The 25,478-nt window shown below is 52.4% G+C and overlaps 1 protein-coding gene across 1 annotated transcript; it reads left to right on the top strand.

Moving 5' to 3' along the window:
• Positions 1-854: 854 nt before the first annotated feature.
• LOC119818607 (inositol 1,4,5-trisphosphate receptor interacting protein) lies at positions 855-23,531 on the top strand. The gene is made up of 2 exons (XM_038336215.1): positions 855-1,010; positions 19,991-23,531. Exon 2 carries the CDS (start codon positions 20,004-20,006, stop codon positions 21,672-21,674), a length of 1,671 nt encoding a protein of 556 aa, XP_038192143.1. The 5' UTR covers positions 855-1,010; positions 19,991-20,003; the 3' UTR covers positions 21,675-23,531.
• Positions 23,532-25,478: the final 1,947 nt, after the last annotated feature.

Here is a 25,478-nt window from a genome sequence, read left to right as displayed (position 1 = left end):
GCAGACTCAGCCTGTGTGTTCTAGGAGAGTGTTAACCAAGTCCCTGGGCTGGACAGCAGAGGAAGCAAGGTGCTCTAAGACTACATGCCAGTAGTATAGACATCATCTCTAAGACACAATTATTTCCTCTGCTTTCTCTGGGCGCTCCTGAAACGAATTAACAATTTAATCCAGCCCTTCCCAGCCACTCCCACATGTTGTGGGAATGTGCTGTCCACAAAGGAAGGCTTGTTGTTTGTTTAAAGTACGCAGGCTACCAAGTTCTGTACCCGTCCTTCTGTGCTCTAAAAGCGACTTGACAACTGGAAAAGAGAGCGCCCCCTACAGCATTCGGGCATCTTCCTCCTTTGTGCCTGGTTCCTCTGGCGGAGAGACAATGCGTTCTTTAACGAGAAAATGTAGTGAACTGTTTTAATCCAGTCAAACTGCAGGAGGGAAAGCGGCCGGCCTTGTGTCTCGATTTACGTTTTCCTCAAGGGACAAAATAGGTAGCCCCAGGAATTCCACCGCTTGTAAAACGCGCCACAGAAATGCGGGTTGACTTGCACTGGCTTAACCCTTTCCATTCTGAGGCCCAGACCAGCTTTTAAGGGCGTCCTTCCCGATTCCCCTGCTTGCCTTTCCTATTTCTCTCCAGAGGTCGGATCCTTAGCGCCAGATCGCTCTTCAATTCTGCTGTCCTCCCGGGAGCATCTGGAAGATCACGGGGAGGGTCTCCGAGGCGGACCCAGAGTCCCTCGGCCGCAACCCGCACGGTCGTCCTTAAGGACCTACGACCGGCGCCAGTAGAGGCGGGCGTTTTGTTCTTATAAGGAGCAAAAAGTTTCCGTGACAACGCGGAAATGAGTAGTTTTGCAGCCCAGTAGCGCGGGGCGAGAGGAGTCCAGCAGGCGCGAGCCACCGCGATCTGGTCGCCTGCGTCCCTGGATTCCCGAAGCCTGCAGTCCCGGGACCTCGACGCAGCGTGGAGCGAGGCCCCCTCGGTACCCCTACGGCTGCCGCGGCCGAACGTAAGTGCGGGGCTCTTAAATGTGAGGCTTTGCTGCTCCCCAAACTCGATGTGTGGGATGAAGGGCGCTCAAGGGACTGGGGACTCCCACAGAGTTGCGCGGGAGATCGTGGCCAGGAGCGCGGGGTGCGACGAATGCGGGGACCCTGGCTCGGGCCGAGCTCAGGAACTCCTTTAATGCACGCGTGCGAAGTGGGCGTTGTTTTCCTCATCTCTCTTCGTGCCTGATGCACTGGGGTCTCTGCTCCCGGGCGCCCTGGAGCCCCCGAGTGCCTCTGGCAATCTGGGAAGCAGGCAACTTGTGCTCCCCGCGCTGCCGGCTTTGGAGCCCCCAGCGGGGGCCACGTGTTTGTGCCTAGAGTCCGGACCTTCCATCTCTTAAACCGGGTCGGGTGGCCCTGGAAGAAAGGAATGGGAATGACGTTTGTTTCTTCATAGCTTGTCCTGACGCAAGAAGGTTGCTTCGGGCCGGATGAAGCCCCTACCACTTCCTCTTTCAGGACTTCTAGTGGAGTAGACCCTATGTTCTGCAAAACTTTCTCCTGGGCTCTAAGTAGTCTCTGCCTTTGATTCCCAGCCCCATCCTCGAGGCCCACTCTGAGCCTCCTTCGTTCAGGCCTCCAGCTAAACGGACTTAGAAGCCCCTGGCCGATTCTCCGTACAAAATGGGAAAATATTGGCCAAACCAGGGAAGAACCGTGTTTAGCCTTTTACTCTACTGCCTAGTATGAGAATAGCCACCCTTTCCAGAACAGAAGGGAGCCAGATACTGGTACCATATAAATCAACGTTGGGGGGCTCTCTGTTGTGTTTTGGGTTTCTTCTCTTTACAAACCAGTTCTGCTTTGGGGAGGCTGCCTGTTAAAGCCAACACAGCTGCTGTGGTCATTGGTCCAGGTCAGCAGTGACAAGGGTGGCCGCTGTCGTTCACCTCCTGGTGCCTGCCTGCCTGCCGGCCTGATTTACATAAGTGGTCCTGTTATTTGCTGATTCCCTGTGAATCGCTGCTGTCCCGGGCCCATACTGCCTGCAGATTTTCCACTTGTGGGTAACCATGTGGTGGTTATACCCTCTCTCTGGATGGATCCCCGGGGAAGCTGGAAAAGCGTTTGCTGGCACACCGTCCTTCCTCACTGTGGCTAATTTTCAGAGATGCAGCAGTTTCAGGCTCTGGTGTAAAGGGGGACAAAGACCTGAACTTGTAACCTGATGCCATCACCCCAAAAGTTGTTAGCTCTCCAGGCCATGAGCGAAAACATAAAAGGGTGTGTGGGTGAACTTTTTAATCAGAGGGCAGGAGATGCAGTAGCTTCTGGGAGATAATTGCTCGTCGTCAGCAAGAAACCTGGTTTTATAGTTTTCCCTTTTCGAACCCTCTGGGTTAGTGTACAAAGGGATCCTGTGCGATAAAAGCGCGCACTGTCTCCAAGGAGACAGTGATATGCTCCTGGCATTCTGCAGCCTGCAAGAGTAAAGTTGAGCCGGTGGCGTACAACTAGCCCAGTTCTCAAAGCCACAGCACTGGCAAACCAGAGCTTGTCCAGAGGAGAAAGGCTAAGACTGTGTGGACAGTGGAGAAAGCGCTTCTGGTGAGGGAAAAGGATTACACCGTGTGTAACCCAGGGATGAGAAACTCAGGGGCGTGGCTATGGCGGTCAGGTGCTCCAAGCCCTGAAACTTGATAAAAGAAATGGCTTGTTCGGTCTGGCCTCAGATTCCCTGGCTAGGGCAGAGATAGGGCTCAATAGAGCTCAGCAGTCAGAGCTCACCAGGCGATGTGCTGGTCATCAGTGTGAGCAGAGGTTGTGAAGGGGGCGGTGCCTTCTGGGGGCCTGGCTCCGTGTTTCCATGCTTGGAGGTGAGAGGTACCTCTGGTAAGGGTCTGAGGCTGTTGCAGCCTTGAGGCTGTAGTAGAGACGTATACTAAGCCAGGATTAGGTTTTTCCAAAAATTGAGCTGTGATTCGTGCCTGGTGTTGGTCCATCTTGAGTGCCCTCATCCAATCTTAATGGCATGGTGAGGATGCTGAGAGCTGATGGTAATCTCCAGAGCCACCAGTACCAACCCAATCCTTTGTGTGAATTAGAATAAGGTCCTCACTCCTAGCAAGATGATGCTGTACAGTGCCATTTAACACAAGGGCCCCGTAGCTGAGCAGCTGAGACTTGTCCTTGCTCCACCAGCCTGGTTCTCTTGAACAATATGCTAACTGGACAGTCATTCACAGTTGCCAATTATTATGAGTTTAACATGGGGTAGCGAGATGACTCAGGGCTTAAGAGCCACTCTCTACCCTTCCAGAGGGCCCTGGTTCAATTCCACAGCACCCACATGGTGACTCACAACCAACTGGTAACTCCAGTTCCAGGGAACAGACACCCCCTTTCGGTATGCAGTGACATCGGGCATGCAAGTAGTGCACAAACAAACATGCCAGCCAAACACCCATATACCTAAAATAAAAATTTAAAAAAGATGGCAGACTCATCCAGCTGGGGAAGAGAGGAAGGAAAGAGACAAGCCCATCCCTGGTGGGTGATGTGAGCCTTGGCCCAAGCTTCAAATAACCAACCGTTTTGATTACTGAGTGGTGTGAGGTGGCAGATCCAGTTTGCCTCCGGAAGTGACAGGGACGAGTAAGTACCACCTGGGTGTGGTGCAGAAGGAAAAAGTGACAGCCACACGCAAGGTGGGGTTTCCCAAGAAGTAGAAGGTGATCAGAGAGATCAAGCGTGCTGACTTGCTCGTCCAAGCCGGTCAGCCCCTCTGTGTCCTCTTCCTGCCTCCATCAAATCCTGTTATCTGCACACATCCTTCCCCAAACCATGGAGGAAACCATTTCTAACACCCCCCTCTCGACTCAGACTCAAAGATTGCTTGGCTCCTGTACCACCTGCCTTATGCTTCATTAATTGGGAGGGCACTTTAAAGCATAGACCATCCATCGTGACGTATGCCAATATACTGATTGCACATCACGGGCCTCGGCTCCTTAGAGATATACCCACCAAGAAACCGACGGGTGCACTAGAAGATGCCTCCTGGTAGGAGTTCTCCCTTTATGTTTTCATAATGCAGCTTCTTCCCATTTTATTTACTTATTTGCTTAGTGCTTTGCAAGCATTAACCCTCAGTTACATATATTTGCATAAGGTAAACATTATACAATCTGGGGTTTTCGGGCTGTGCACTCCTCTACATGCAAATCAATGGGATATTCAGGTGACCTGGGTGAGCCAATAGAAGCCAAGCACAGAACAAAGAAACAAGGTCCTTAATTAGCCCTACGGCCCTGGGGAGTGGGCTAGTACCTGGGCCACTCCTGCTTAAGCCAAGGGACAGTGTCTGCTTTGGCTGCCTCAAACCACCTGCCCTGCCCAGCTGATCTCTCTCCTTGTTGTCTGTCTGGGCCACTGTGGGTTGTGATGAGTGAGCCATATCTCCAGGTGCCTCCACCTTCACCATGTGGCCTGCATGTGCTTTGGCCCAGATAGGGCTGGGGTGAGTCCTGGCTCCACCTCTCTATAATTGGGTATTCTCAATGGTTGGGCAGGTTCCTTGATATTCCAAGTCTCAGTGCCGTCTTTAAAATCAGGATAAGCCGCCGGGCGGTGGTGGCGCACGCCTTTAATCCCAGAGGATTAGAGGCAGAGGCAGGCAGATCTCTGTGAGTTCGAGACCAGCCTGGTCTACAAGAGCTAGCTCCAGGACAGGCTCTAAAGCTGCAGAGAAACCCTGTCTCGAAAAACCAAAAAAAAAAAAAAATCAGGATAAGCCATCTCAGGGATGAGGTGGGGAAAAACTACTTAGCTCAGGGCCTGGCCCAGGTCACAGTGTGGCTAGTCTAAGCTTCCTTCCAGTTCCCATCAGGCTAATGCTTTGTCCACTGAGGTTTGGATAAAAAAAACAAGGCCACGAGGTTCTAGACTTTTTCACCGGGACAGACGGAGAGCTTCCTTGCCTCCCAAAGCTGAGAACGAAGGTGACCATTTGGCCTGAAAGAAAGCCAGTTTCAAGCTTGGCCTGCAACAGGTGCCCAGACAAGAAAGCAAGGTAGGGAGGCCTCTAAAATAGTCTCTTGAGTGTTCAAAAGACCCTCTTTGAGGGTCCTCTTCAATGGTTTAGGACCCTGATATTTCCCCACAGAGACTATATCTCCCCTATGCCAATGTGCCTCACCCAGTGATGTCATTGGAATGGGAGCCCCTCAGAGGGCATCACTGTTGCCCAGGCAACACCGCCACCATCAGGCAGACAGGAAGAACACAAACCACCCTCAACGGTAAGACACGTGTTACAGGCCAGGAATCTAGAAGATGTAGCTACCACAGGTGGGTTTCTCAGAGACTGCAGAGAGGGTGGGCCATGGGTGGGAGCCTAGTGTGTGCTCTGGGCTGTTGAGCTGGTTGGTGGAGGGGTCTTGAGGCATTAGGTGTGTGTCCCAAGGGGAAGACACATTGCTGACTGCTATGTTCTCTTTCTCCTCTGAGCCATATCGACTCCATATGGGGGCTTCTACACCACAGCCCAAATCTCAATGGAGAGGTGTGGGGTATACTGGTGCAGAGACAGCACTGGGAAAGTAGCTCTCCCCTGCCCTCATCCTCTGTCCTGACTACAAGGGTTCTTCACTGATTAAGCAAATATGACCAATGTGGCACTATGTTAGGAATTCAGTAACCTCGGGGAGCTGTATAACCCAAGGCAGGGAATGGGAGGAATGTGTGGAAGCCACCCTCCAAGAGGTAGACAGCTACTTATCGCCCAGTTCTCCCCGGCCCCGTGGGATTCTCCAAGTGGTAAATCAGTCCTGTAGAGTCCCTTTATCTTCAGGAGCTTGTACTGGAACTTTCAAGATACTTGGTCGTTTGGGAGTGACAGTGGAGAGGGCAGCCACGGTTGTTTGCTGTGTACCCAGTAACACACTGAGGACAGCACTGTGCACCCGGCTGAATGCATGGCAGTTGTGACTCTCTTAATGGCTGGCCCATGGCTTCAGCCTCACCATCTAAGGTGATGCCTGCTGCTGTCCTTCAGACGGGATTCCTGAGTGAGGGCTGCCACAAGCCAACACTACCAGTGAAAGATGCAGGCAGAGGAGCGCTGCCCTCCCAGAGAGAAGTGAAAAACCAGATGGCGTGGCAGGCCCTTCTCTACAAAGCTCCAGGACCCAAGGCCTTTCAGCTTCAAAGGACCTGAGTCTGTCTGCTCGGTGCAGCTAGACATCACTTCAGGGGCTTCTCTGATGTCTGATGTCCAGCATCGGTGGCTAAAGTGATAGCCCCAATTTATGGGAAAAATTTTAGGGTCCTCAGTGAAAACTGAAGTGTCCTTGCCTGGGTAGACAATTTGCAAGCTCACTCTTCTACTTGGAAAACTGCCCCCCCCCCCAAAAAAAAAACTCCACCTCTCAAAACCTTTCCTTCCTACGAGCAGAATGATCTTTATGGAAAACGGCAGTGTCATGCACTGAACATCTGCTTCCAGCGAAGCTCCCAGTAAAAGCCTGCTCATGGCCCTTCACACGCATCTGTTTCTCTTGCTCTCGGCAGTCCCTCAAGGTGCATACAGTCCCATTTTCTAGATCAAGCAGCAAGCTCAGACTCACCCCGTGTCCCTGAGACACGATTCCAACTTAGGTCATCTGCTGCCTTCCAGGCCTTTCTCTCTGCCACCTCAGGCATCTCTGCCTGGACTCCATAGAAAGCGGCATGTAGAACCCCACCACTTGGGTGTTAAAAGTGAGAAGCTGGAAGACAGATCACCAGTTCCAGGCCTGAGCCTCCCGTCTCTCTCTACTCTGTGATGTTAGCAGAGGGGACGGCTTTCTTGTCTGTTTAATGGTGGTGGTAGCGGCTACCACATAGCATGCAGTACACACTGAGATGCTCCCATAGGGGAAAACACAGAGTCCATGCTTACCGAGTGACTCACTTCCCATGACTGACCACTCATGGTTTACCTGGGAGGAGAAACGCTATTCCACGGCTGTCCTGAGTGCCACTGTGGATAGCCAAAAAGAAAGCGCAGAAGAGTGCAGCATCCAACCTGGAGGGATGCTGTCTGTCATCATCTGGGCCCTGCCTGTTGAGAGAACCATGAGCTCATAGCACAGTTCCCACGGGAGCCTGTTTCAATAGCTGTCTTCTATAGAGAAGTCACCTGATGTTCATGAACAGGTCTTTTGTTTGCTGAGACTTGGTTCTGAATCTCTGAGGAGGCAGGAGAACACCCTAGGCTAGAAGGGAGGAGTCAGGGGATGCTCAGGCCCCACCCCTACATCCTGGCCCCCAAAACCCTGAGTTTACCCATCACTGTTTCTTCCTTATGCTTGACCCCAACACATACAACCCCTGCCCCCTGTGCCAGAGAGCCCTGCTGCTTTTCCTAATGGCTGTGAGAAGGCTCACCCAGGTCACAGGGTCTCTCGTGAGACACAGCTCATGAGTTCACTCAGAGGCCCATGCCTCACGCCCCACAGATGTGGCTTGAGCAGTATATAGACAGCATCATGAGATTCTGGGAAGGAGACTCCATACATTCCTGCATCCATTAGTTTTTTCAGCAAGCGTTCTGAGCACAGCCATCCTTCATGCTGCTCAGAAACTCTTTAGAGATGCTCGATGGTTAATGCTGGCCCCCTGGAATTGGGGGTCAGGATGCTGCTGAGCCCCCTAAATCACTAGACTTTCTCCTTCTGTGACCTCTAGAAGAAGGTAAGGAGGTGGAAGAGATAATTTCGTGTCCACAGGCTCCTGAAGGGCCTGCAGAAATGCCATTCACTGTCTTCTTCCCAAAGAAACAATCCAAAGCCATCAACAATGTCATTTCCAGAGCGCAGCCTCCATACCTCACCAATGGGCTGTAAGCTGTGGAGTGGGTGTGGTGATGTCATAGCACATGGCAGTGCCAGGACTCAACAACCGGTCCTTCTGATCACAGTTTGGCCCCTTTACTGTTCTCTAAGCTTCACAGACTTAAAACTCTTCCTAGCATAGAGCTTTGAACTATTTCTGGGTGACCTTGGAATGGGGGAGGGGCAGAGGTTTGTACAAGTGAACTTATGGTACTAACAGATAGGTCACGGTTCTTGTGTTCATCTGGACACTTAGGATGTTCCAGGCACAGCCTAGGTAAACACGTATTTTCACACGTGGCCACTCGTCCCTGTGACTGGAAATTGAGTGGTGGCCGTTGCCGTTGCTGTTTTGCTTTGGGTAACTCTCGAGAAATGTTACTGGGCCATCATGGATAATTCACGGAGTGACTTCCATAGCTGTTCCAAGCTGGACAGTTCGGGCCCTCTGCACTCCAGAGAGAATTCGTTGGCTTTGGCCAACAGGTGTAGGAGAGCAGACAGGCAGCCACTCTGTTTTTCACCGTGGGTGAACAGGAACCTGAGGTTCTGCACAGGCAAAAGCTGACCACAGCTCTTGGTTTTTTACAGTTGGGTTGGCTTCCCTCCTCTCTGTTCCTCTTTAAAAAGATGAAAGGGTTTGAGATCTTTGCAGGCTCAAACTCTCTCTCTCTCTCTCTCACTCTCTCTCTCTCTCTCTCTCTCTCTCTCTCTCTGTGTGTGTGTGTGTGTGTGTGTGTGTGTGTGTGTGTGTGTGTGTGTGTGTGTATGAGGCCTGAGGAGCTTCCTTTCTCTCCTCCTCTTCCTAGCTAGTTCAGTTCAGACACTACTTTCAGGTCCTGACTGAGCCTAGGGAGGATGAGCTTGTGGGGCCCATAGTAGAAGAACAGACCTTTCTTTGGCTGCAGAGATAGGTGGGTGTTGATGGTAGGAAGGCTTCCTCCTCTGTGTCTTAGAGGTGCAGGAGAATTCAGACAGGCTGTCTTCTGAGCTGACTTTGTTACCAGGCAAGGATCAAAAAGAAAGTGGCCCCTGGGCATAACAATTCCTATAATTCCCTGATTCCCAGCTGCTTTGGAAGGGGAGGGTGGGGAGGCAGGGGAGAGGGGAGGAGCCTGGGCTTTCGTTTTCCTTTGTGTTTACTCCTTGGTTCTGCTCAAGCCTTCTTTCTTTCTCTGACTCCAGCAACCAGCTCTGCTCTGCCCGGGCATTCTGCTTCCACTACCCTGGAGCCTGTTCTGCCTGCTCCACCAACGAGGGAGCCTTGGAAGGCAGCATGTGTACAAAACTCAAGGTGGAGAAACAGGAAGGGAGCAAGTGGGAACCCCCGACATGCCCTGCCCAGAGAGGGGGAAGGAGAGCTCTCTCTCTCTCTCTCTCTCTCTCTCTCTCTCTCTCTCTCTCTCTCTCTCTCTCTCTCTCTCTGTGTGTGTGTGTGTGTGTGTGTGTGTGTGTGTGTGTGTGTGTGTGTGCAGTATGCACGTGTGCACTCTGAGGAGTGCTTGCCTGAGCCAACCCTACAAGCCTGGGAAGTGGTTAACAGGCCATTCCTGTGAGTCACAATGCCTGCTTTAGAAACTTGTGTGGGAACCCTGGGGGTCTAGGGAGGCCCCTCAAGCCAGTGCACACTTTAGGAAACTCATGGAGAGAACAGTCAGTGAGAGACAGATAGTCAGAGTCTGAGGAGGCTGGCCTCAGACTGTGGTGTGCCCAGTGTGAGCTGTGAGTCCCTGGCTCCAGGAATGCCCCTCCCTTGGCCCTGGAGAAACCTCACCGCTTAAGAGCTGCAGCCAACTGCTGAGGCCAGCTGCTGTGTACAGGTGTGGGCCTGGAGCTGGAGCGGTTGAATGACCTCAGACTGTTCTACTTGGACGCCTTGGGCTCCTCCCTACGAGGTGAGGTGGATGGCACCCTCCCCCGAGGCAGTATCACGGAATAAAACACTGAGGACAGAGGCCCAGGCAACCGAGCACTAGGGTGTGCCTGGCCCTTGTCAGGGCACACCTATGAGAAGCCACACCTCCAAAGGCCGAGACACTTGCCTACTTCAGAGCCTTAGTAAATATGTCTGACTCCCTTCCCTTGCTCTTTCCTTTCAAATAAGAGGGAATTGTCTCGGGTTGGAGGCACCTGGAAGGCTCCTTGAAATGCCTTTGGGGAGGGGTTTACAAAGAAGACTAGTTACCAATTTTAGCTTACAGAAACGGAAGCAAGGGTAGAGAAAGGTGGAGAGGTGTGCACGAAGTGTTTAGAGGACAGTGGATGATCTGAAGTGGCCAGGCAAGCAGGGTTCAGAGAGGGACCCCGAGTCAGGCTCTGATCGTTATGAGACCTCAGGCTTTGGTCTTGTTGCATGGAAAGAGGACTACGCTCAGGTAGGGGAGAGCTTCAGGATTGGAGAAGCAGGCCATAGGAAAACAGAGTACCAGGCCCTCACCCCGAAGGTCTATGCTGTCTCACGCTTCATTGGAGCAAAACAAAGGTCAGAGCATAGCCAAGCAGAGAGCCTGGGAAGGTGTTTTCTATGAGAGAGGGGGCAGGCTACTTTCTTGTTGAGACTGCACCAGCTTCCTGAGACTGTAATGGGGTATCCTTAGAACCGGACCCTTCCTTCTTTCTCCAAGCTCAGAAGTCCCTTGATTAACACAGCATCTCCTATTTAGATCTAGAATTTTAAGCTCCCATTGCTTTTTCCTCTGCCCTATCCTTTCTACCTCTCAGAAGGGCTCGGGGACCCATTTGGATCCAGGATCTCATCCTAAGCTCCTTCGTCTGAACACCTCTACAAAGTCCCTTTGTCCAAATAAGGTCGCTTTGGGGTCTGGATATTAGCCTAGAGTCACATCTTCTGCCATTCAGTCCAGGTGTCCCAAAAGGAATAAATGAGAGGAAAGGAGGTGTGGCCAGGGCTCAGAGCTGCAGTCTTTCTCCTGCCCCTACCCCTGGCCTTCTAGTCCCTAGATATCACAATATCTGTGATGCCCTTGGGCCTGGTCCTCTGTTTCTGGAAGTCAGGCGGAGGTCTGGACAGGGGAACATCTGGTCCTTCCTGGGAGATTGATGGTTTCCCTGCCATGGTTGATGGTAGATACTACACCAACTAGTGAAAATGCAGACCAGGAAGGATGTAGCCCCTCCCACCACGCCCAGAGTCCAAGCCCCTGTCCTTCCTGTCCCTTGACTGCCCGGGCCACTCTCATGACCCCAGTCCAGACAAGAGGTTTGGCATCCTGGTGGCTTCCTTAAAACCCCTTCCTCTTCCAAGAATGTGTTTGGCAATATGACCTGGTACCGCCTTTGGGTCCAGCCAGCATCCCCATGTGGGCTCACTGGTGGTCCTGCTTAGTCTGCCTGGGTCTCCTCTGGCTTAGGTAGAAGAGTTTCTCTGATCTTTGAGAACCACAAACTTTTAACACCATTTCTTCATTAGTGTAATCTCTTGAGACCAGAGTCTCTTCGAGTTCCTGGAGAAGCTATGGGAAAGAGAGCAAATACTTCTGGCATCTGGGTAAAGCCCCCAGCACAGGCCTGGCATGCAGGCATCCTTCAAATGCTGCCATGGCGATTCTTCCCAGGGTGGGTGCTTGGCTGACTGGGAGACCCGGGAACAGTCAGGGCTGGGCTGGAGGCGGGTCTTAGGCCTAGGCTGGGGAAGTAATTAATAGTTAGGCCAAGTGGTTGCTGAGGGGTTGGAGGCAGAAGCCTAGAGAAACGTGTCCCAGACAGCAGCGGAGAAGAGGCCCAAGGCTGCTGTTGAGGGGCTGCAGACAGAGTACACAGGCCCTGGTGAACCTCTGAAATACTTGACTGGACTCAGGTGGCCTTAAAAGAATGTTTTGAAATAATAACCAGTCCTTTAAAATGAAGGATCCTGATAAAAATCCAAACTATTGGCTTCTTTTAGGGAGGAAAAGGGTCTTGCCATTCCGGGCTCACAGAATGTGCACTGTGGTGGGTACTGCCCGCAGGAAGAGCATGTGTCATCCAAATGGCCAGTGCCCCCGCCGCTCAGCTCTCCACAGCAGGCTGACTAATTTTTCACTGGTGTCCTGACCTATCTCCCCACTTCTCCCCAACAACCATGGCTTCACAAGCGCTATTACAGGGAGACCAACCGGAGGAAGAAAAGAGAAAGAGCCAGGCGGGGGAGGACGATGGCAGCTGAGGCCAGGGCTACAGGATTCTGAGTAAAGGAGGTGGGTAAGGATGGACCACATCCTTTCTGCCTCCTTTCTCAATTATTCTTGTTGGTCTTCTTCCTTCCTCTTTCTTTACTTCCTTCCTTTGTCTGCCCCTCCCTCTCCTATGAGGACGCAGGCCTGCATGGCCCAGCCACCAACAGAGATGTCCTCCCTGGCCCCACACGGGTACAAGTGAAGAGTAGTCCAGTCAGAGACACTTCAGTGGTACCTTGTGGCTCCCTGACCCTTGCTTGGACAAGGACCAGCTCTATCAGACCCTTCTCCTCCCCAGTGTTCTAAAAGAGTAGTAGGTGCTGTCCTAGTTGGCGGTAGAGACAGGCGACTGCCATATCTATTTCTTCCCCGAGCATCTCCCAGCACACACTGAGTCAGCTCCCACGGACAAGCTTGGGGCAGTGTTGTGTCCAGCCCATGCACGGTGCCTTGGAAGCTGCAGAAGAATACTTGGTTGGCTTTGCTGGACTGTGGGTGAGGAAGCAGAACTAATGAAGACACGGGCATAGCAAAAGGCAGGACCGTGGTCCAAGGTTACAGCCAGGCTCAGAACCAGGCGAGCGGTGATCCACTTGCTCCCAGAGGAAGCTAGTCTCACACTAGCGGCTCCACTCCTAAAGAAATCGTGAGATTGGAGATGGGGTGTAGCGCTGAACTATAGGAGGGAGTCTGCTCCGGGCTCAGGCTGCCCAGGCTCAGCTTCCAAACTCCCAAACCAAGACGAAGGCCAAAAAGGGCTCTTTAGTCAGCTGAGCCTTCATGATATGACCCTGATTCTCCAGGGCCTAGGACGCCTGAGAGACAGTCACCCTGGTGATATGGTCAATTGCCAACTCACATTGGGGGCCATGAGGCACCCATTAGGAGCAGGAGGTGATGGACCCACTCACTCAGTTCCCCTCAGTCTCCTGAAGAATGGAGACAGGGCTTGGCTGGGGATATGCTCACTGATAGTCACACTGCAGATCGTCTGGATGATGCAGCTGCCAAGCTGACATTCCGAAAGTTAAAGACACTCACCCGCAGAGTTCTTAGCACTGTGTCTGGCACCGGTAGATAGCGTGTTCAAAGGGCCTGGCACGGAGTAGCACATTGCGGGGTGCTTAACATTGTGCCTGACACGAAGTAGCTCTCAATAATGAAAGCATCTTCTGCTATGCTTCTGCACAGAAATTCCTACCAGATGTCACCTGACAGGACCCAAGGACAGTGCCCAGTCTGCCTCAGCCCCCACTACATCACCCTCCAGGTCCAACCTATCTCCTCTTTAGGCCTCAGTTTGCAAGTCCATAAATTGGGCCTAGATTAGTGCAGTTCTAAATTCTTACTTTCTCAGTATTGACTTTACTGACAAAACTGGATATCTTTAACTGGAATTGGAAACCCAAACAGAAGGCCAGGTACACAGAAGGGTTCAGCACAGACAGGATAGCCTGGGTCTGCTTGACTCCCTTCTCAAAGGAGTCAGAACTTAGAAAAAAAAACAAACCACTACTACCCCGAGACACACACATACACACACACATACATACACACACACATACATACACACACACACACACACACACATACACACACTACACACACACACACACACACACATACACACACATACACACACATACACACACGCACGCACATACACACACATACACACACACACACACACACACACACACACACACACACACACACACACGAATCTGCCATCACCACTCCTTTTTCCCATTTCAGTAAGGAAGCCATCAGAAGTTCCTCTGGACTCTGCCTCTCCAGGACTGCTATTGTAATTAATTAGCAGAGCTAATTACATCTGACAGGCAGGGCCAGACAGGAGCCCTTGGCAAGTTCCAGAGTCCAGCTGGGACACTGCAGGAGCCACACTTCCCTTCCCCCCGGAGGGTGCCTGACTTAGGAACCTGACTTTAGGATGGGTGGTCCTCAGACTTGAGTACTGAGGGGCCCCGGAACCACCAGGAGGGTATGCTAGAACACCAGTACCCTACCCTGGTCTTTCTCAATGCTGGCAGAAGGTGGCATTGGAAATGTGTCTGTCTGGCAAACACCCAGGTGATGCTGCTGCTGGGAGCCTTGGAGACCTGTAATCCCAGAGGGAGGCCCCACGTCATGGTCTGCGGCGCTTTAGTGGCTGAGACTGTGGTGGGCAGTAGGCTGCTAGTGGGGAATGAGGAGGAGAAGGGCACAGGCTTGCTGCAGAATTCTCTGGAAGGAGGAAGCAGAGTGAGTGTGGAGTCAGGGACCTGATGTGCCCACCAGTGGGTGGAGCCCAAAGAGCCTTCAAAGGACAGGACTAAAGCTCTCTGTGCACCCATGTGCCCCAGTGAGGTGTGTGTGGCGGCAGCAGCACAGGAAAGCCCGAGTGAGGCCAGCAGAGCCAGGCAGGGCGGCGAGAATTCCAACTCGCTCTGGCCTCCATAACCACACGTCTAGAAAGTCTTCTGAGCTTTGATTAACCCATCTGTTAACCTGGGATCATAGCCACCTCTTGGAAGGTCACAATGGTCACTGTGGACAGTGCCAAGCGCATGAGGGCTTATCGGACAGGAGCTGCTGCCAATAAACTGCCAGAAGTGTTTGTTCACCAAAGCCATAGTGAGGGATGCTCTGGGGTGCAGGAATCAGGGACCCCCTTAAGTAGCCACCTCATGTTTTTCCTCTGACCAGCCCTACGGGTAAAACCCAGTAGGTTATTAATTACAATAGCAGTCCTGGAGAGGCAGAGTCCAGAGGAACATCTGATGGTTTCCTTACTGAAATGGGAAAAAGGAGTGGTGATGGCAGATTCGTGTGTGTGTGTGGTGTGTGTGTGTGTGTGTGTGTGTGTGTGTGTGTGTATGTGTGTATGTGTGTGTGTATGTGTGTGTGTATGTGCGTATGTGTGTGTATGTGCATGTGTGTAGTGTGTGTATGTGTGTGTGTGTGTAGAGAACCTGTACAGTAGAGAACCTGTCCCGGCCACCACATTCACCGAGACACCCAGGGGTCACCATCTTCCCCAGCCTCTGTACCCCAAGACCTGACTCTTTGCCAGACTAAGTTTAGCCATATGAGCCACCCTCCCCGTGGGTGAGGCTGGAGTAGAGAGGAATTCAGCAAACTTCCTGTCGGCTTCCTGGCAAGCAGGCAAAAGCCCGCCAAATGACCCAGGTTTATTCCCAGAGCCAAGGCTGCCAACAGATGTCACAAACCACAGGTGTGGGACAGTCGCAAGGCTGAGAGCTTTGAGACCAGCAGAGACAGATGTCCTTGGAGTGCCCTTTGGGGAAGGGTGTGTGTGCATGTGAGCGTGTGTGCACATATGAGTGTGTGTACATGCATGTATTCCTAGTTTATGAGAGCTTTATGTCAGAACACAAAGTCTTCCCAGCTCCTGCCCAGGGCCTTCAAGGCGGGAAGGTCCCTGTTAAGTTGGCTTGGGAACCAGAAGAGCAGAGGCTTCGTTCCCAGCTCTGGCAGACTGGGTGGCAGGTACAGAGTAGCTATAAGCATTCAGTATCTTGGCCTGGCCCTCCCACCCGATCATTGGGGCTCTGCTTACAGCCTCCACAGAGGTAACTGGGTTAAATCCCTGGGAAGGGGGTGATGGCTGAGCAGGGTGAGTCAGCAGGACCTCCCCCATCACAGGCAGGCCCAGACTCTGAAGGAGTCTCCCCATGTGCTGGGGGGCAGGGCGGAAGGAGCACTATGCCCAGGAGCAGGGCAGTGTTTTCTGCTACCACAGCACTTTCCAGCGTGCATTCCTCCACACCCCGAGACTTGGGCAGGGCTGGGGTGCTTGGCAGGTGAGAAAACAGGCCTGTGGAGGCCAAAGGAAAAGAAACTGTCACATGTGGGGTGTTCGCTCTGTGCCAGGCACCACGCTGAGCATCCATGTGCACTCGCCCTTAGCACCCTTGTAAAGGAGGGGCCTCCTCGGGGATGGGAATGGGAGCCCTCGAGAAGATGAGTGATCCACCTGAGAAAGCGCCACCGCCAGGGGCAGAACCAAAGTTCAAAGCCAGGTCTGCTGGGCGTCTCTCAGGCAGGACGCCTTATGTCTGCTGTGCTGTTTGCCTGGTGCTTTGGACAAGGTCTGTCTGTAGCCCCCATGGGTGCTGCCTGAGTCCCTCCAGAGCCCCCTGCAGGCAGGGACGTCTGTGTATTCCCATCCAATCACGGCTACTCTTGTGATACGAGCACTCAGCCAATGGCGCAGATCTCAATGCTCTGGGGCGCATTGCCTTAGTCGGGGTTTACAACATCAGGCGTCTCTCTTCCCGCCTGACAGATGCAGAGAGAGGATGGGGAAAGCCGTAATTTGTCCAAGGTGCCTACCCTTCTCCTGACTTAGTCTGTCTCCTCCAAGTGCTCTTGACTCCCGCCCGGGTTTTGAGTTCTGAACAAGGGGGGCTCCTAGAGTCGAGCATCTCGCAGGCATAAGGCCTTGCTCTGGTGCTATAGTTGGAGCTTTCGTATGAAGGGGAAGAGCATTTTCCAGTCCGGGGCTTCGTGTTGGCCACACTCCCCGTCTGGTGGTCCGTTCTCCCTCCTCTATTGATGTGGAAACCGGCTCCTGTCCATGGGAGCTGCCAAGAGTACAGCTGGGCCCAAAGGCCGCTGCCTGTGTTCCCGGGGCCTATGGTCACCTAGCTAGCTGGCTGCTATCTGGTGTTACACTGTTGGTACTCCCTTTAAAGTCCACAACCATGCCCGTCAGCCAGCCTCACAGTTCTGCCGTGGGCCACCCGGATGGATCATCCTTGGCTGTCTCTGTGTTGTGGAAGCCATGGGCGCTCAGTTTCTGCGGCTATCCAGCATACTTTTCCTCCCAGCTCGGGAGCGGGAGGCTGGCGGGAGGCTGGCTGGCTGCCCCTGGACTCTTCCCCCATCCTACATCCTGCACTTTCTCCCATCCCTGGCTTTCTGCTCTGTAGAAACCTATGAGCTCCTCAGAGCTCAGCCTGAACTTGTCTCCTCTGGGAATTCCCTGGGGCTAGCCTCCACTCCTAGCCCCTCTGGATCTTGCTGACTTGTGCAGCTGTGTTTGGGTGGAGCTGCCTGAGTCACCTTTGAACAGTGGCTTTCCCTGGTCAGCGGCCAGCAAAGGCTGCCAGCGTACATGTTCCCCTTGCTGGGGAATCCTCACCTGCTGGTGAACCCCTTTATCCGGGTACCATGAGGGTAAGAGTTTCCTCATGCAAATTCAACATCAGAGGACTCAAACCAAAGGGCCTAGAAATTCCTGTCAGCCTGTGCTGGCTTGCCTCCAAGGGCTCTTCTCTTTGTTGTCCAACAACACACTAAGATCTTCCCTCTCTTTGCTGAGGTAAGGAAGGAAAGGGGCAGGGCAGGTATGGAAAGGGTGGGTGGTTAGTTCCCAAGGCTCCTGCTGGGAGAGGAGAGGGTGCAATGTAAGGTTATGCTGAGGTGCCCCTTATCCTAGATACATGTGCGCATGCGAGCACGCACACAAACACACACACACACACACACACACACACACACACCTAAGATCATTCTAAGGTCTCTCCCTCCACTCACCACACATTACAGCTATAGCTTCTGCAGTCTGAGGTGCAACAACAAAACTGACAAGAATTTCTTTTCCTTCATCACGGTTTCAGACAGGAGACCCAGGAGACCTTGGGATATAGTTTTGTTTCTTCCCTTGAGAATGCCTGTCATCTCACATTACAAAAGCCCGCTTCTACATCTCATCTGAATATCCACATCGCCGGTATAAAGTTAAATAAGGGTTGCTTGACCACAGCGCTGTGATGTCATGACAGCCCGTCTGATGACCAGGGTGGCTTGCTAGTTACTAATGAGTGGGTAGCGTATACTGAGGGGATTATTTTGGACAGATGTATGACTCATATTTCATGCTGGAAAGAATGGAGCACCATGATTTCAACACCTTCCTCACATTGGAACTTAAAAGTTATAGTTGACTCTAAGGAACTTTTTTTAAAAATGGAAATGGGTGATTTGTCTGCATCGTATGTCCATACCACAAGCATGCAATGCTCAAGGAGACCAGAAGAGGGCGTTCGAGTCTCCTGGAGCAGGAGTTACAGGCAGTTGAGAGCTACCATGTGGGTGCTAGGAATCAAATACCGGCCCTTTGAAACAATAACCTGTTGGGACCGCACATGGATAGTCATTATTAGTTATAAAAGCTCATCCTTAGCTTACGCTTGTTCCTAACTGGTTCTTATAAATTAACCCATTTTTTAATTCTACACTCTTCTACACACATCTGACTGGCTACTCTGCCTTTCTTCTTCCCAGAGTTCTCTCTCTGACAGAAGTCCCGCCTATACTCTCCTGCCTACCTATTGGCTGTTCGGCTTCTTATTATACCAATCACAACAATATGTCTTCACTCAATGTACAAATATCCCACAACAGTAACCAGTGCTCTTAATCACAGAACCATCTCCCCTGGGATGGGTGATTCTGGGTGAGGTCAGGTGTGGGGCTAGGGTTCTGTGTTTAGTTTTCTGTTGGTTTGTTTTGGTTCTCTCTCTCTCTCTCTCTCTCTCTCTCTCTCTCTCTCTCTCTCTCTCTCTCTGTGTGTGTGTGTGTGTGTGTGTGTGTGTTTGTATGTCTGTGTGTGTGTCTGTGTGTGTGTGCCCTTGGAGAACAGAAGACAGAATAGGACATCAATTCCTCTAGAACTGGAGGACATGGGATTGTGAGCTGTGTGATATCAGAGAGGAACCAAACACTGGTTCTTTGCAAGAGCAGCAGATAGGCTTACCTGTTAAACCCACTGTGGTTTTGGGATGGAGGGGGTAGCGGGGTCTTGTTGAGTAGCCTAGGCTAACCTTGAATCTCGTGGCAGCCTTCCTGACTCCATCTCCTAAGTGTGTCAACCTGATTCTGGGTCCCTAGCAAGATTCCAGGTGATGCTTCACCGGTGCTCTGTGTATCACAGTTTCCACTGCAAATACTGCAAGAGGTCAGCCTTCCTCCCAGAAATCATTTAAGGCTTAAAAAATCCATTCATGCTGGAGAGACTATTAAGAGGTCAGATTCAGAGTTCAAATGCTTAGGTAAGAGAAGTAAGTGGCATCAATCCCATGACCCTCTGGGGATACAATTACCTTCTCTTAAACCAAGAACCCTAGGCTCAGAGAGGTGAGTTAACACGCCAGCATCACATAGCTATTCTGTGGCAGAGCTAGCATCGGAGCCTGCCATTCTAAACTTCCAGGAAGACGCATTCACTAAACAAAATTCAGTGTGGTAGAAGGCAGTGTCTGAGGCCGAGGAGTTTGATGGTTGGAGAACAACTCACATAGCTTGCAGAGAAAGGATGTCTGCACTGACCCGACTGGAAAAGCCAGAAGTGATGGTGCCATACACAGCTGAGTTCAGGGTGTGCTTTACTCTGTGTTGGCGGCGGGGTCCCCTTGCTGGTGGCGGAAGAGCAGCCCACACTGTAGAAGTAATCCTGTTATCAGACAGCCCTAGCTAGCCACAAGGAAAGCCTTTCTTCCCATTGGCTCAGAGCGTTCATATATTCACCACAGAACCAATCGCTGTGGGTGTAGCTGTGGCTGCATGGAGTAGTCTTGTTGTCTTGGGACTGGCGTCTGGATTTGGGTCTGGTCACCTGGATCTGAGATGTAGGTTTATATCTGCCCCAACCAAAGGACCAGGAAGAGAGAAGGCTGATCCTCGGGGTCAAGATTGTTCTGATCCCATCAAGAAAAACTGTGTTGTGCAGACAAAAGAAATGTCTGTGGCATGTGTAAGCCTGAGGTTGGGCCAGAGCACAGGAAATGGTTACAGGAGACCCCTGGGGTTTGAGTGTGAGGACCTGCACTAGCTCTTGGGGGCAGAGGTTGGCGCAAGGGTCCAGGGAGAAGGGTCTTTGAAGGAAACATAGGTGTGACCAGCAGTGTCTTTCTCTGTTCCTAGGAATACTACAGCCATGGCCCTGGGACTTTTCCGGGTATGTCTGGTGGTGGTGACAGCCATTGTTAACCACCCCCTGCTGTTCCCCCGGGAGAACGCCACAGTTCCAGAAAACGAGGAGGAGATCCTCCGTAAGATGCAGGAACACCAGGAGAAGCTGCAGCTGGAGCAGCTGCGTCTGGAGGAGGAGGTGGCGCAGCTGCTGGCCGAGAAGGAGGCCCTGAAGCAGGCCGAGGAGGAGGGCCGGCAGCAGCCCGAGACCTACACTGCTTGGAACCTCTGGAGCACTCTCTGCATGATCCTCTTCCTGATCATCGAGATATGGCGGCAGGACTACCAGGATGCACCCTTCCCAGAGTGCCCAGCTGGAGATGAGGATGAGCTGTCTGGACCGGGGGGCCCTCCACTGAAGGGCCTTCCCCTGCCCAATAAGGCCACCCTGGACCACTTCTACGAGCACTGCATCCGGAGCGCCACGGGTGATGCTGCCCGCACCCGGGAGTTTGTGGAAGGCTTCGTGGATGACCTGCTGGAAGCTCTGAGGAGTGTCTGCAGCCGAGACACGGACATGGAGCTGGAGGACTTCATCGGAGTGGGTAGCATGTATGAAAACTGGCAGGTGGAGAGACCACTCCAGTGCCACCTGTATGTACCCTTCACACCCCCGGAGCCCTACAGCTTCCGCCCAGAGCTCTGGTGCTCCAGCCTCTCGGTGCCCCTGGATCGGCAGGGCTACGGCCAGATTAAGGTGACCCTGGCCGATGGGGACCCTCTAGGCTGTGCCTGCAGCAAGACTAAGCTCGGGGAAGATATGCTGTGTCTCCTCCACGGCAAGAGTGGTGGGGTACAGCCCAGCGGAGGTGGAGGTGATGAAATGAAGGACTTGCTGTGTTCCAGAGAGACCTCACACCTGGACGCCATGCAGGTCATGAAGTGGTTCCAGGTGGCCCTCACCAGAGCCTGGCACCGCATCGCCCACAAATATGAGTTTGACGTTGCCTTTGGCCAGCTAGACACCCCGGGGTCTCTCAGAATCAAGTTCCGCTCGGGGAAGTTCATGCCCTTCATCCTGACTCCTGTGATCCAGTGTAGCGACTCGGACCTATACTTCGTCCCACAGCTTCCCAAGGAGCCGCACAGGGGACCTCCAGCCTCCAGCACCGACTGGTTCCTGTCGTTTGCTGTCTCCGAGCGACAGTTCCTCCGGATGATCGGGAAGGCTTTGCCCGAGGACGCCTGCCACCTTAGCTGTCTGCAGATCGCCTCCTTCTTGCTCTCCAAGCAGAGCCGCCTGTCAGGCCCCAGCGGGCTGCACAGCTACCACCTAAAGACGGTCCTGCTGCACCTCCTGCTGTCCCGGCGGGCCACCGACTGGAAGGCCAGCCAGCTGGGTGTGCGTTTGCAGGAGCTCTTCCGCTTCCTGGAGAGAAGCCTCCTGGAGAAGAAGCTCCATCACTTCTTTGTGGGCAACCGCAAGGTGCCTGAGGCTATGGGACTCCCAGAGGTCGTGTGGAGAGCCGAGCCTATAAACCTCTTCCGGCCCTTCGTTCTGCAGCGGACTCTTTACCACAGCACAATGGACTTCTTCTATGAAATGCTGAGGAATGCCCCAACGCTCATTAGTGAATATTCCCTCCATGTCCCTTCAGACCGTGCCAGCCCACCACCAAAAGCTGTCGCCTTGTAGGCCGTGAAATGCGAGGGCCAGGGGGACAGCATCCCATGTGTCTACCCTACCGGGATTCTGTAACCCCATGCAGGAAACACGGTAGGCCTGGAGGGGAGCTGAGGTTCAGCTTGCGGGGAAGCCAGGTCCTGGAGAGTGAGGGAAACAGAATTGCAACTGGACACTGGTTTGCCTTTCTGCCACGGGGGATTGTTGGTGAAACGGTTGTTTAGGTTCGGGCACCGATACTCTGCAGCTTAGTTTTCGATCACCATGAATGACTGAGGTGCTGACGGAACAGTCTCCCCGGCACTGAGTTAGAGAGAGGCAAGCGCTGATTTGAATGTCATCCTTTTTCCATCACAGTCCATTCTGTGCTTCAGATGACAGAGCATCTGCTAGGATGTTGTTGGGGATCCGATTAAGACCCAACACTCTATCCCAGGGACTCTCGGCCCCGGCTGTCTGCAGCTGAATCACGAATGGGGACAGATGTGGGAACTCACAGCCTTTGGACCACATCCTATACAATAACAGAGGTCCCACAGTGGCCACCTTTTTTTTAAATACCTGGCAGAGGTCCAGGAGCCCGGTGGCTAACGTCTCCATTACACAGAAATGGGTACCTGGTGGTGGAGAGTCTACAGCTGGCCAGTTTTTCAGCCACACATCTTACTCAGGTGCATACCTTCTGCCTGTCCCTTTACCCATATACCAGGTCCTGACCACCGAGGGTGTCAATTACCACATTGGTTGCTGGCTCAGAAGCCCCTCCCATCTCCGTCTCTGGTCTTCCCGGCCAGCAGTGTGGTAGAGGGGCACAGACACCTATGTCTGACTTGCACTTTGGCCCACTTTGAAGAAAGTTACAGAGCCCTGGGGCAAGGATGCTGACAGCTCTAAGCTCTCCTCAGGGTCCCGGTTACAGGGAGTGTAGGTTTATAAGTCGGAGGTGCTACGAGAACTCAGCTCTGGTCCACGGACCCAAAGCATCTCGCAGGTCCTGGATCCAAGAGGGCGTCACCCCTGTACACACAGTCTCTTCTGCACTGGCCTTGCTGGGCTCACTGGGGATCCATGTGATGTCTTCAGGCACAGCCTGGGAACTCTAAGGAGTGCTGTGGGCCCAGACATGCATCAGAGCTTTAGGCTGGAGCTGGGCTCCTGTCCAGGCCTCTTCCAGAGGACCCAGCGGCCTCTTCTCCTTAGCAACTTTTACAGTGGACCAAAGAAGAAACACAAATGAAGAACCAGGTGGCACCCACTAGCCCTCCAGAAGTTAAGACGACAAGCCTTGCAGGGAACAAAACCAGGCTTCCCATAGTCCCACGTGTGTCTCCCACAGCCTCAGAGGGCTCCAGAAGATGGACCATTTAGCCACCAAGCCTAATGGATCAGGAGGAGAGGGCCTACTGCATGCGGGGTAACCAGAGACGATAGGATACCTGAGAGTAAGCAGGAGTTAGAGTGGACACAGGTGGTCCGCCCCTCCACAGCTTCAAGGGGGACTCTGTAAACAAGCCTCCTCAAAGTGTGGCCCTGCCCACAGCCCTGAGCCACCGTGTCCAGGTACCTCTCAGAGTCAGGGCAGACATCCTTATTTATTGTCATCTGTGCCTTGTCCCTGTTCATTCAGATCCCGTGGTGCATCAAAGAGAGCCCAGCAACCAAGAACCAGCTTTCAGAAGCCAAGACCAAACCCCTCCTGGGCCTCCCCTTTCACTTCTGGGGAAGGGTCACAGATGAACACCTGGCTTCTTGTTTGCTGGGGCACTTGGCAGGAAGAGGCGCCTGTCGTGTAACAGGGCTGCTTCTGAAGCAGCAGGCTCTTGGGGTTTCGTGCTGCCTTATTTATATTAAAGGAAGAATTAAATTCTCGTAAGGCGTGGAGTGTGCTTTTACTTCAGAAAGTCTTTTAAAACAGAATTGGGCATGAGGGTAGATTTCCTCTTGGCGAGCAAAGCTTTCACACACACACACACTCTTATACCCTTAGGAAATTTTTTAAAATAACAAAATTGAATACTTCAGCCTTTGAGGCAGCTCGTGCACTGCCTGCAGGGTCCCCAGACGTGCCTTTGAAAGCCGGCTGCAGGGCAGAGTCCAGCACAAGGCCTTACTTCATAGAGCTGGTTTATGCAAAGGCAGGGAGTCCCTGGAACAAATGAGAAGCTTTTGTTGTTTGGAGAATCTCTCTTGAACCTGGAGCTCTAGTCCTCTGAGCACATGGGACCTTTCCACAAAAGACGATCCCCTCTCCCCATCCCTTTACACCAAAGACTTACTCTCCCATCCCCAAAACACGCAGGACAGCACCAATCTCTGCTCACTTGCTCTGCTGTAGGCTTCAGGACTGTGTTTGCTGCACCTGGGTAAGGGTGAGCTAGTTAGGACCATGAGGTTGGTTATGTTAGGGGAGGGCACAATCTCTTCCTGAGCCTGGGGAGATGTCTCAGTCAGGAAAATGCTAGCCATATAAATTCAGGGACCTGAAATTAATCCCCAGAACCGATGTGCATATCTGATGTGACAGTGGGGACCTGTAATCTCAGATAGACAGATGAATCCTCAGGGCTTCCTGGCCAGCCAGCCTAACCTCACTGACCAATAAGATACCCCCACCTCAAAAAGCACGGTAGACCATTCCCAAGGAAAGACATCAATGCCCTGTGGCCCACATAGCCACAGTCCTCCGTACTGGGGAACTTTTATCACTACCACAAGATACCCAAAGCAAATCACTTAGGAAGAAAAGGGGTTATATAGGTCACCATTTAGAAGGCTCTAGATTCCAGCTCAGGCAGCTGTATTTGACCTCTGGTGAGGATGGCAGACCTATGGCGCTATAGCGGGAATACATGGAAGAAGTGTTCGCTGCTTTGACTGAGGTAGAGCCAGGCTGGTATTTTAGGGTAACTTGTGAGAACTGGCAAGGACCCCCTAAGAAACAACCCCAATCTCCTTCAAGGATCCCGAATTTGAGGTCACCCCACTAGACTTAGCCTCTTACAGTTACCACACCACCACACAACGACCAGTCTTTCAGTGCAGGAACCTTCGGCAGGTGTGGTATGGCAATAGCGTCCAAGCTATGGCTCCCTGGAAACGGCATGTTGGTCCATTTTCCAAGCTGTCACCCAAATAACCGGGAGAGTCTGGCCGGTTTCCTTGAACCTGAACTTGCATGGTGCTCACATCCAGTCTAAAAGTGACCATGTAGCGCTCATACCCTAGTTGAGGAAAACTTACTTCCTCTCAAGAAAACTCAAATGGGCTGCTTTGTGGAAGACAGACCTGGGGGAGGCTGATCCCTTTGCTGGGGACTTAGGGTCAGTGTGGTGCCAGCTGAATACAATGGAAAACAAATGTGTGGATTCCCTGAATACAATGGCAGTCCCACAGGTGACCAGGTGACCAGGGCATCCGGCTGGGGAGGCCCTGATTGAGACAAGTGAATAGGCCCCTGAGAAGGAAGAACAAGACGCCCTTCCAAGTTCTCCTATGAGAAGCACCACAAAAAAAGAAGAGGAGGAGGAGGAGGAGGAGGAGGAGGAGGAGGAAGGAGAGGAGAGATAGGAGAAGAGATAATAAGAAGACGCAGAAGAAGAAGAGAAGAAGAGAAGAAGCAAGAAGAGATGGAGAAGAGACAGGATGAGGCAATGAAACGGATGAAAAGCGTCTTACAGGAGGAGGAAAAACTGTTGCATCTGTCTAATTATCACATGATAAGAGAAGAAACCTCCAGAATCCGAATCATATCATCTCATCCTCACAAAAACACGAACCAAAATAGAAGAAGAAGAAGAAGAAGAAGAAGAAGAAGAA

Source organism: Arvicola amphibius, chromosome 1, assembly GCF_903992535.2.
Source record: "Arvicola amphibius chromosome 1, mArvAmp1.2, whole genome shotgun sequence".
In the NCBI taxonomy this organism is placed as follows: domain Eukaryota; kingdom Metazoa; phylum Chordata; class Mammalia; order Rodentia; family Cricetidae; genus Arvicola; species Arvicola amphibius.
This window is presented reverse-complemented; position numbering and strand designations above follow the sequence as displayed.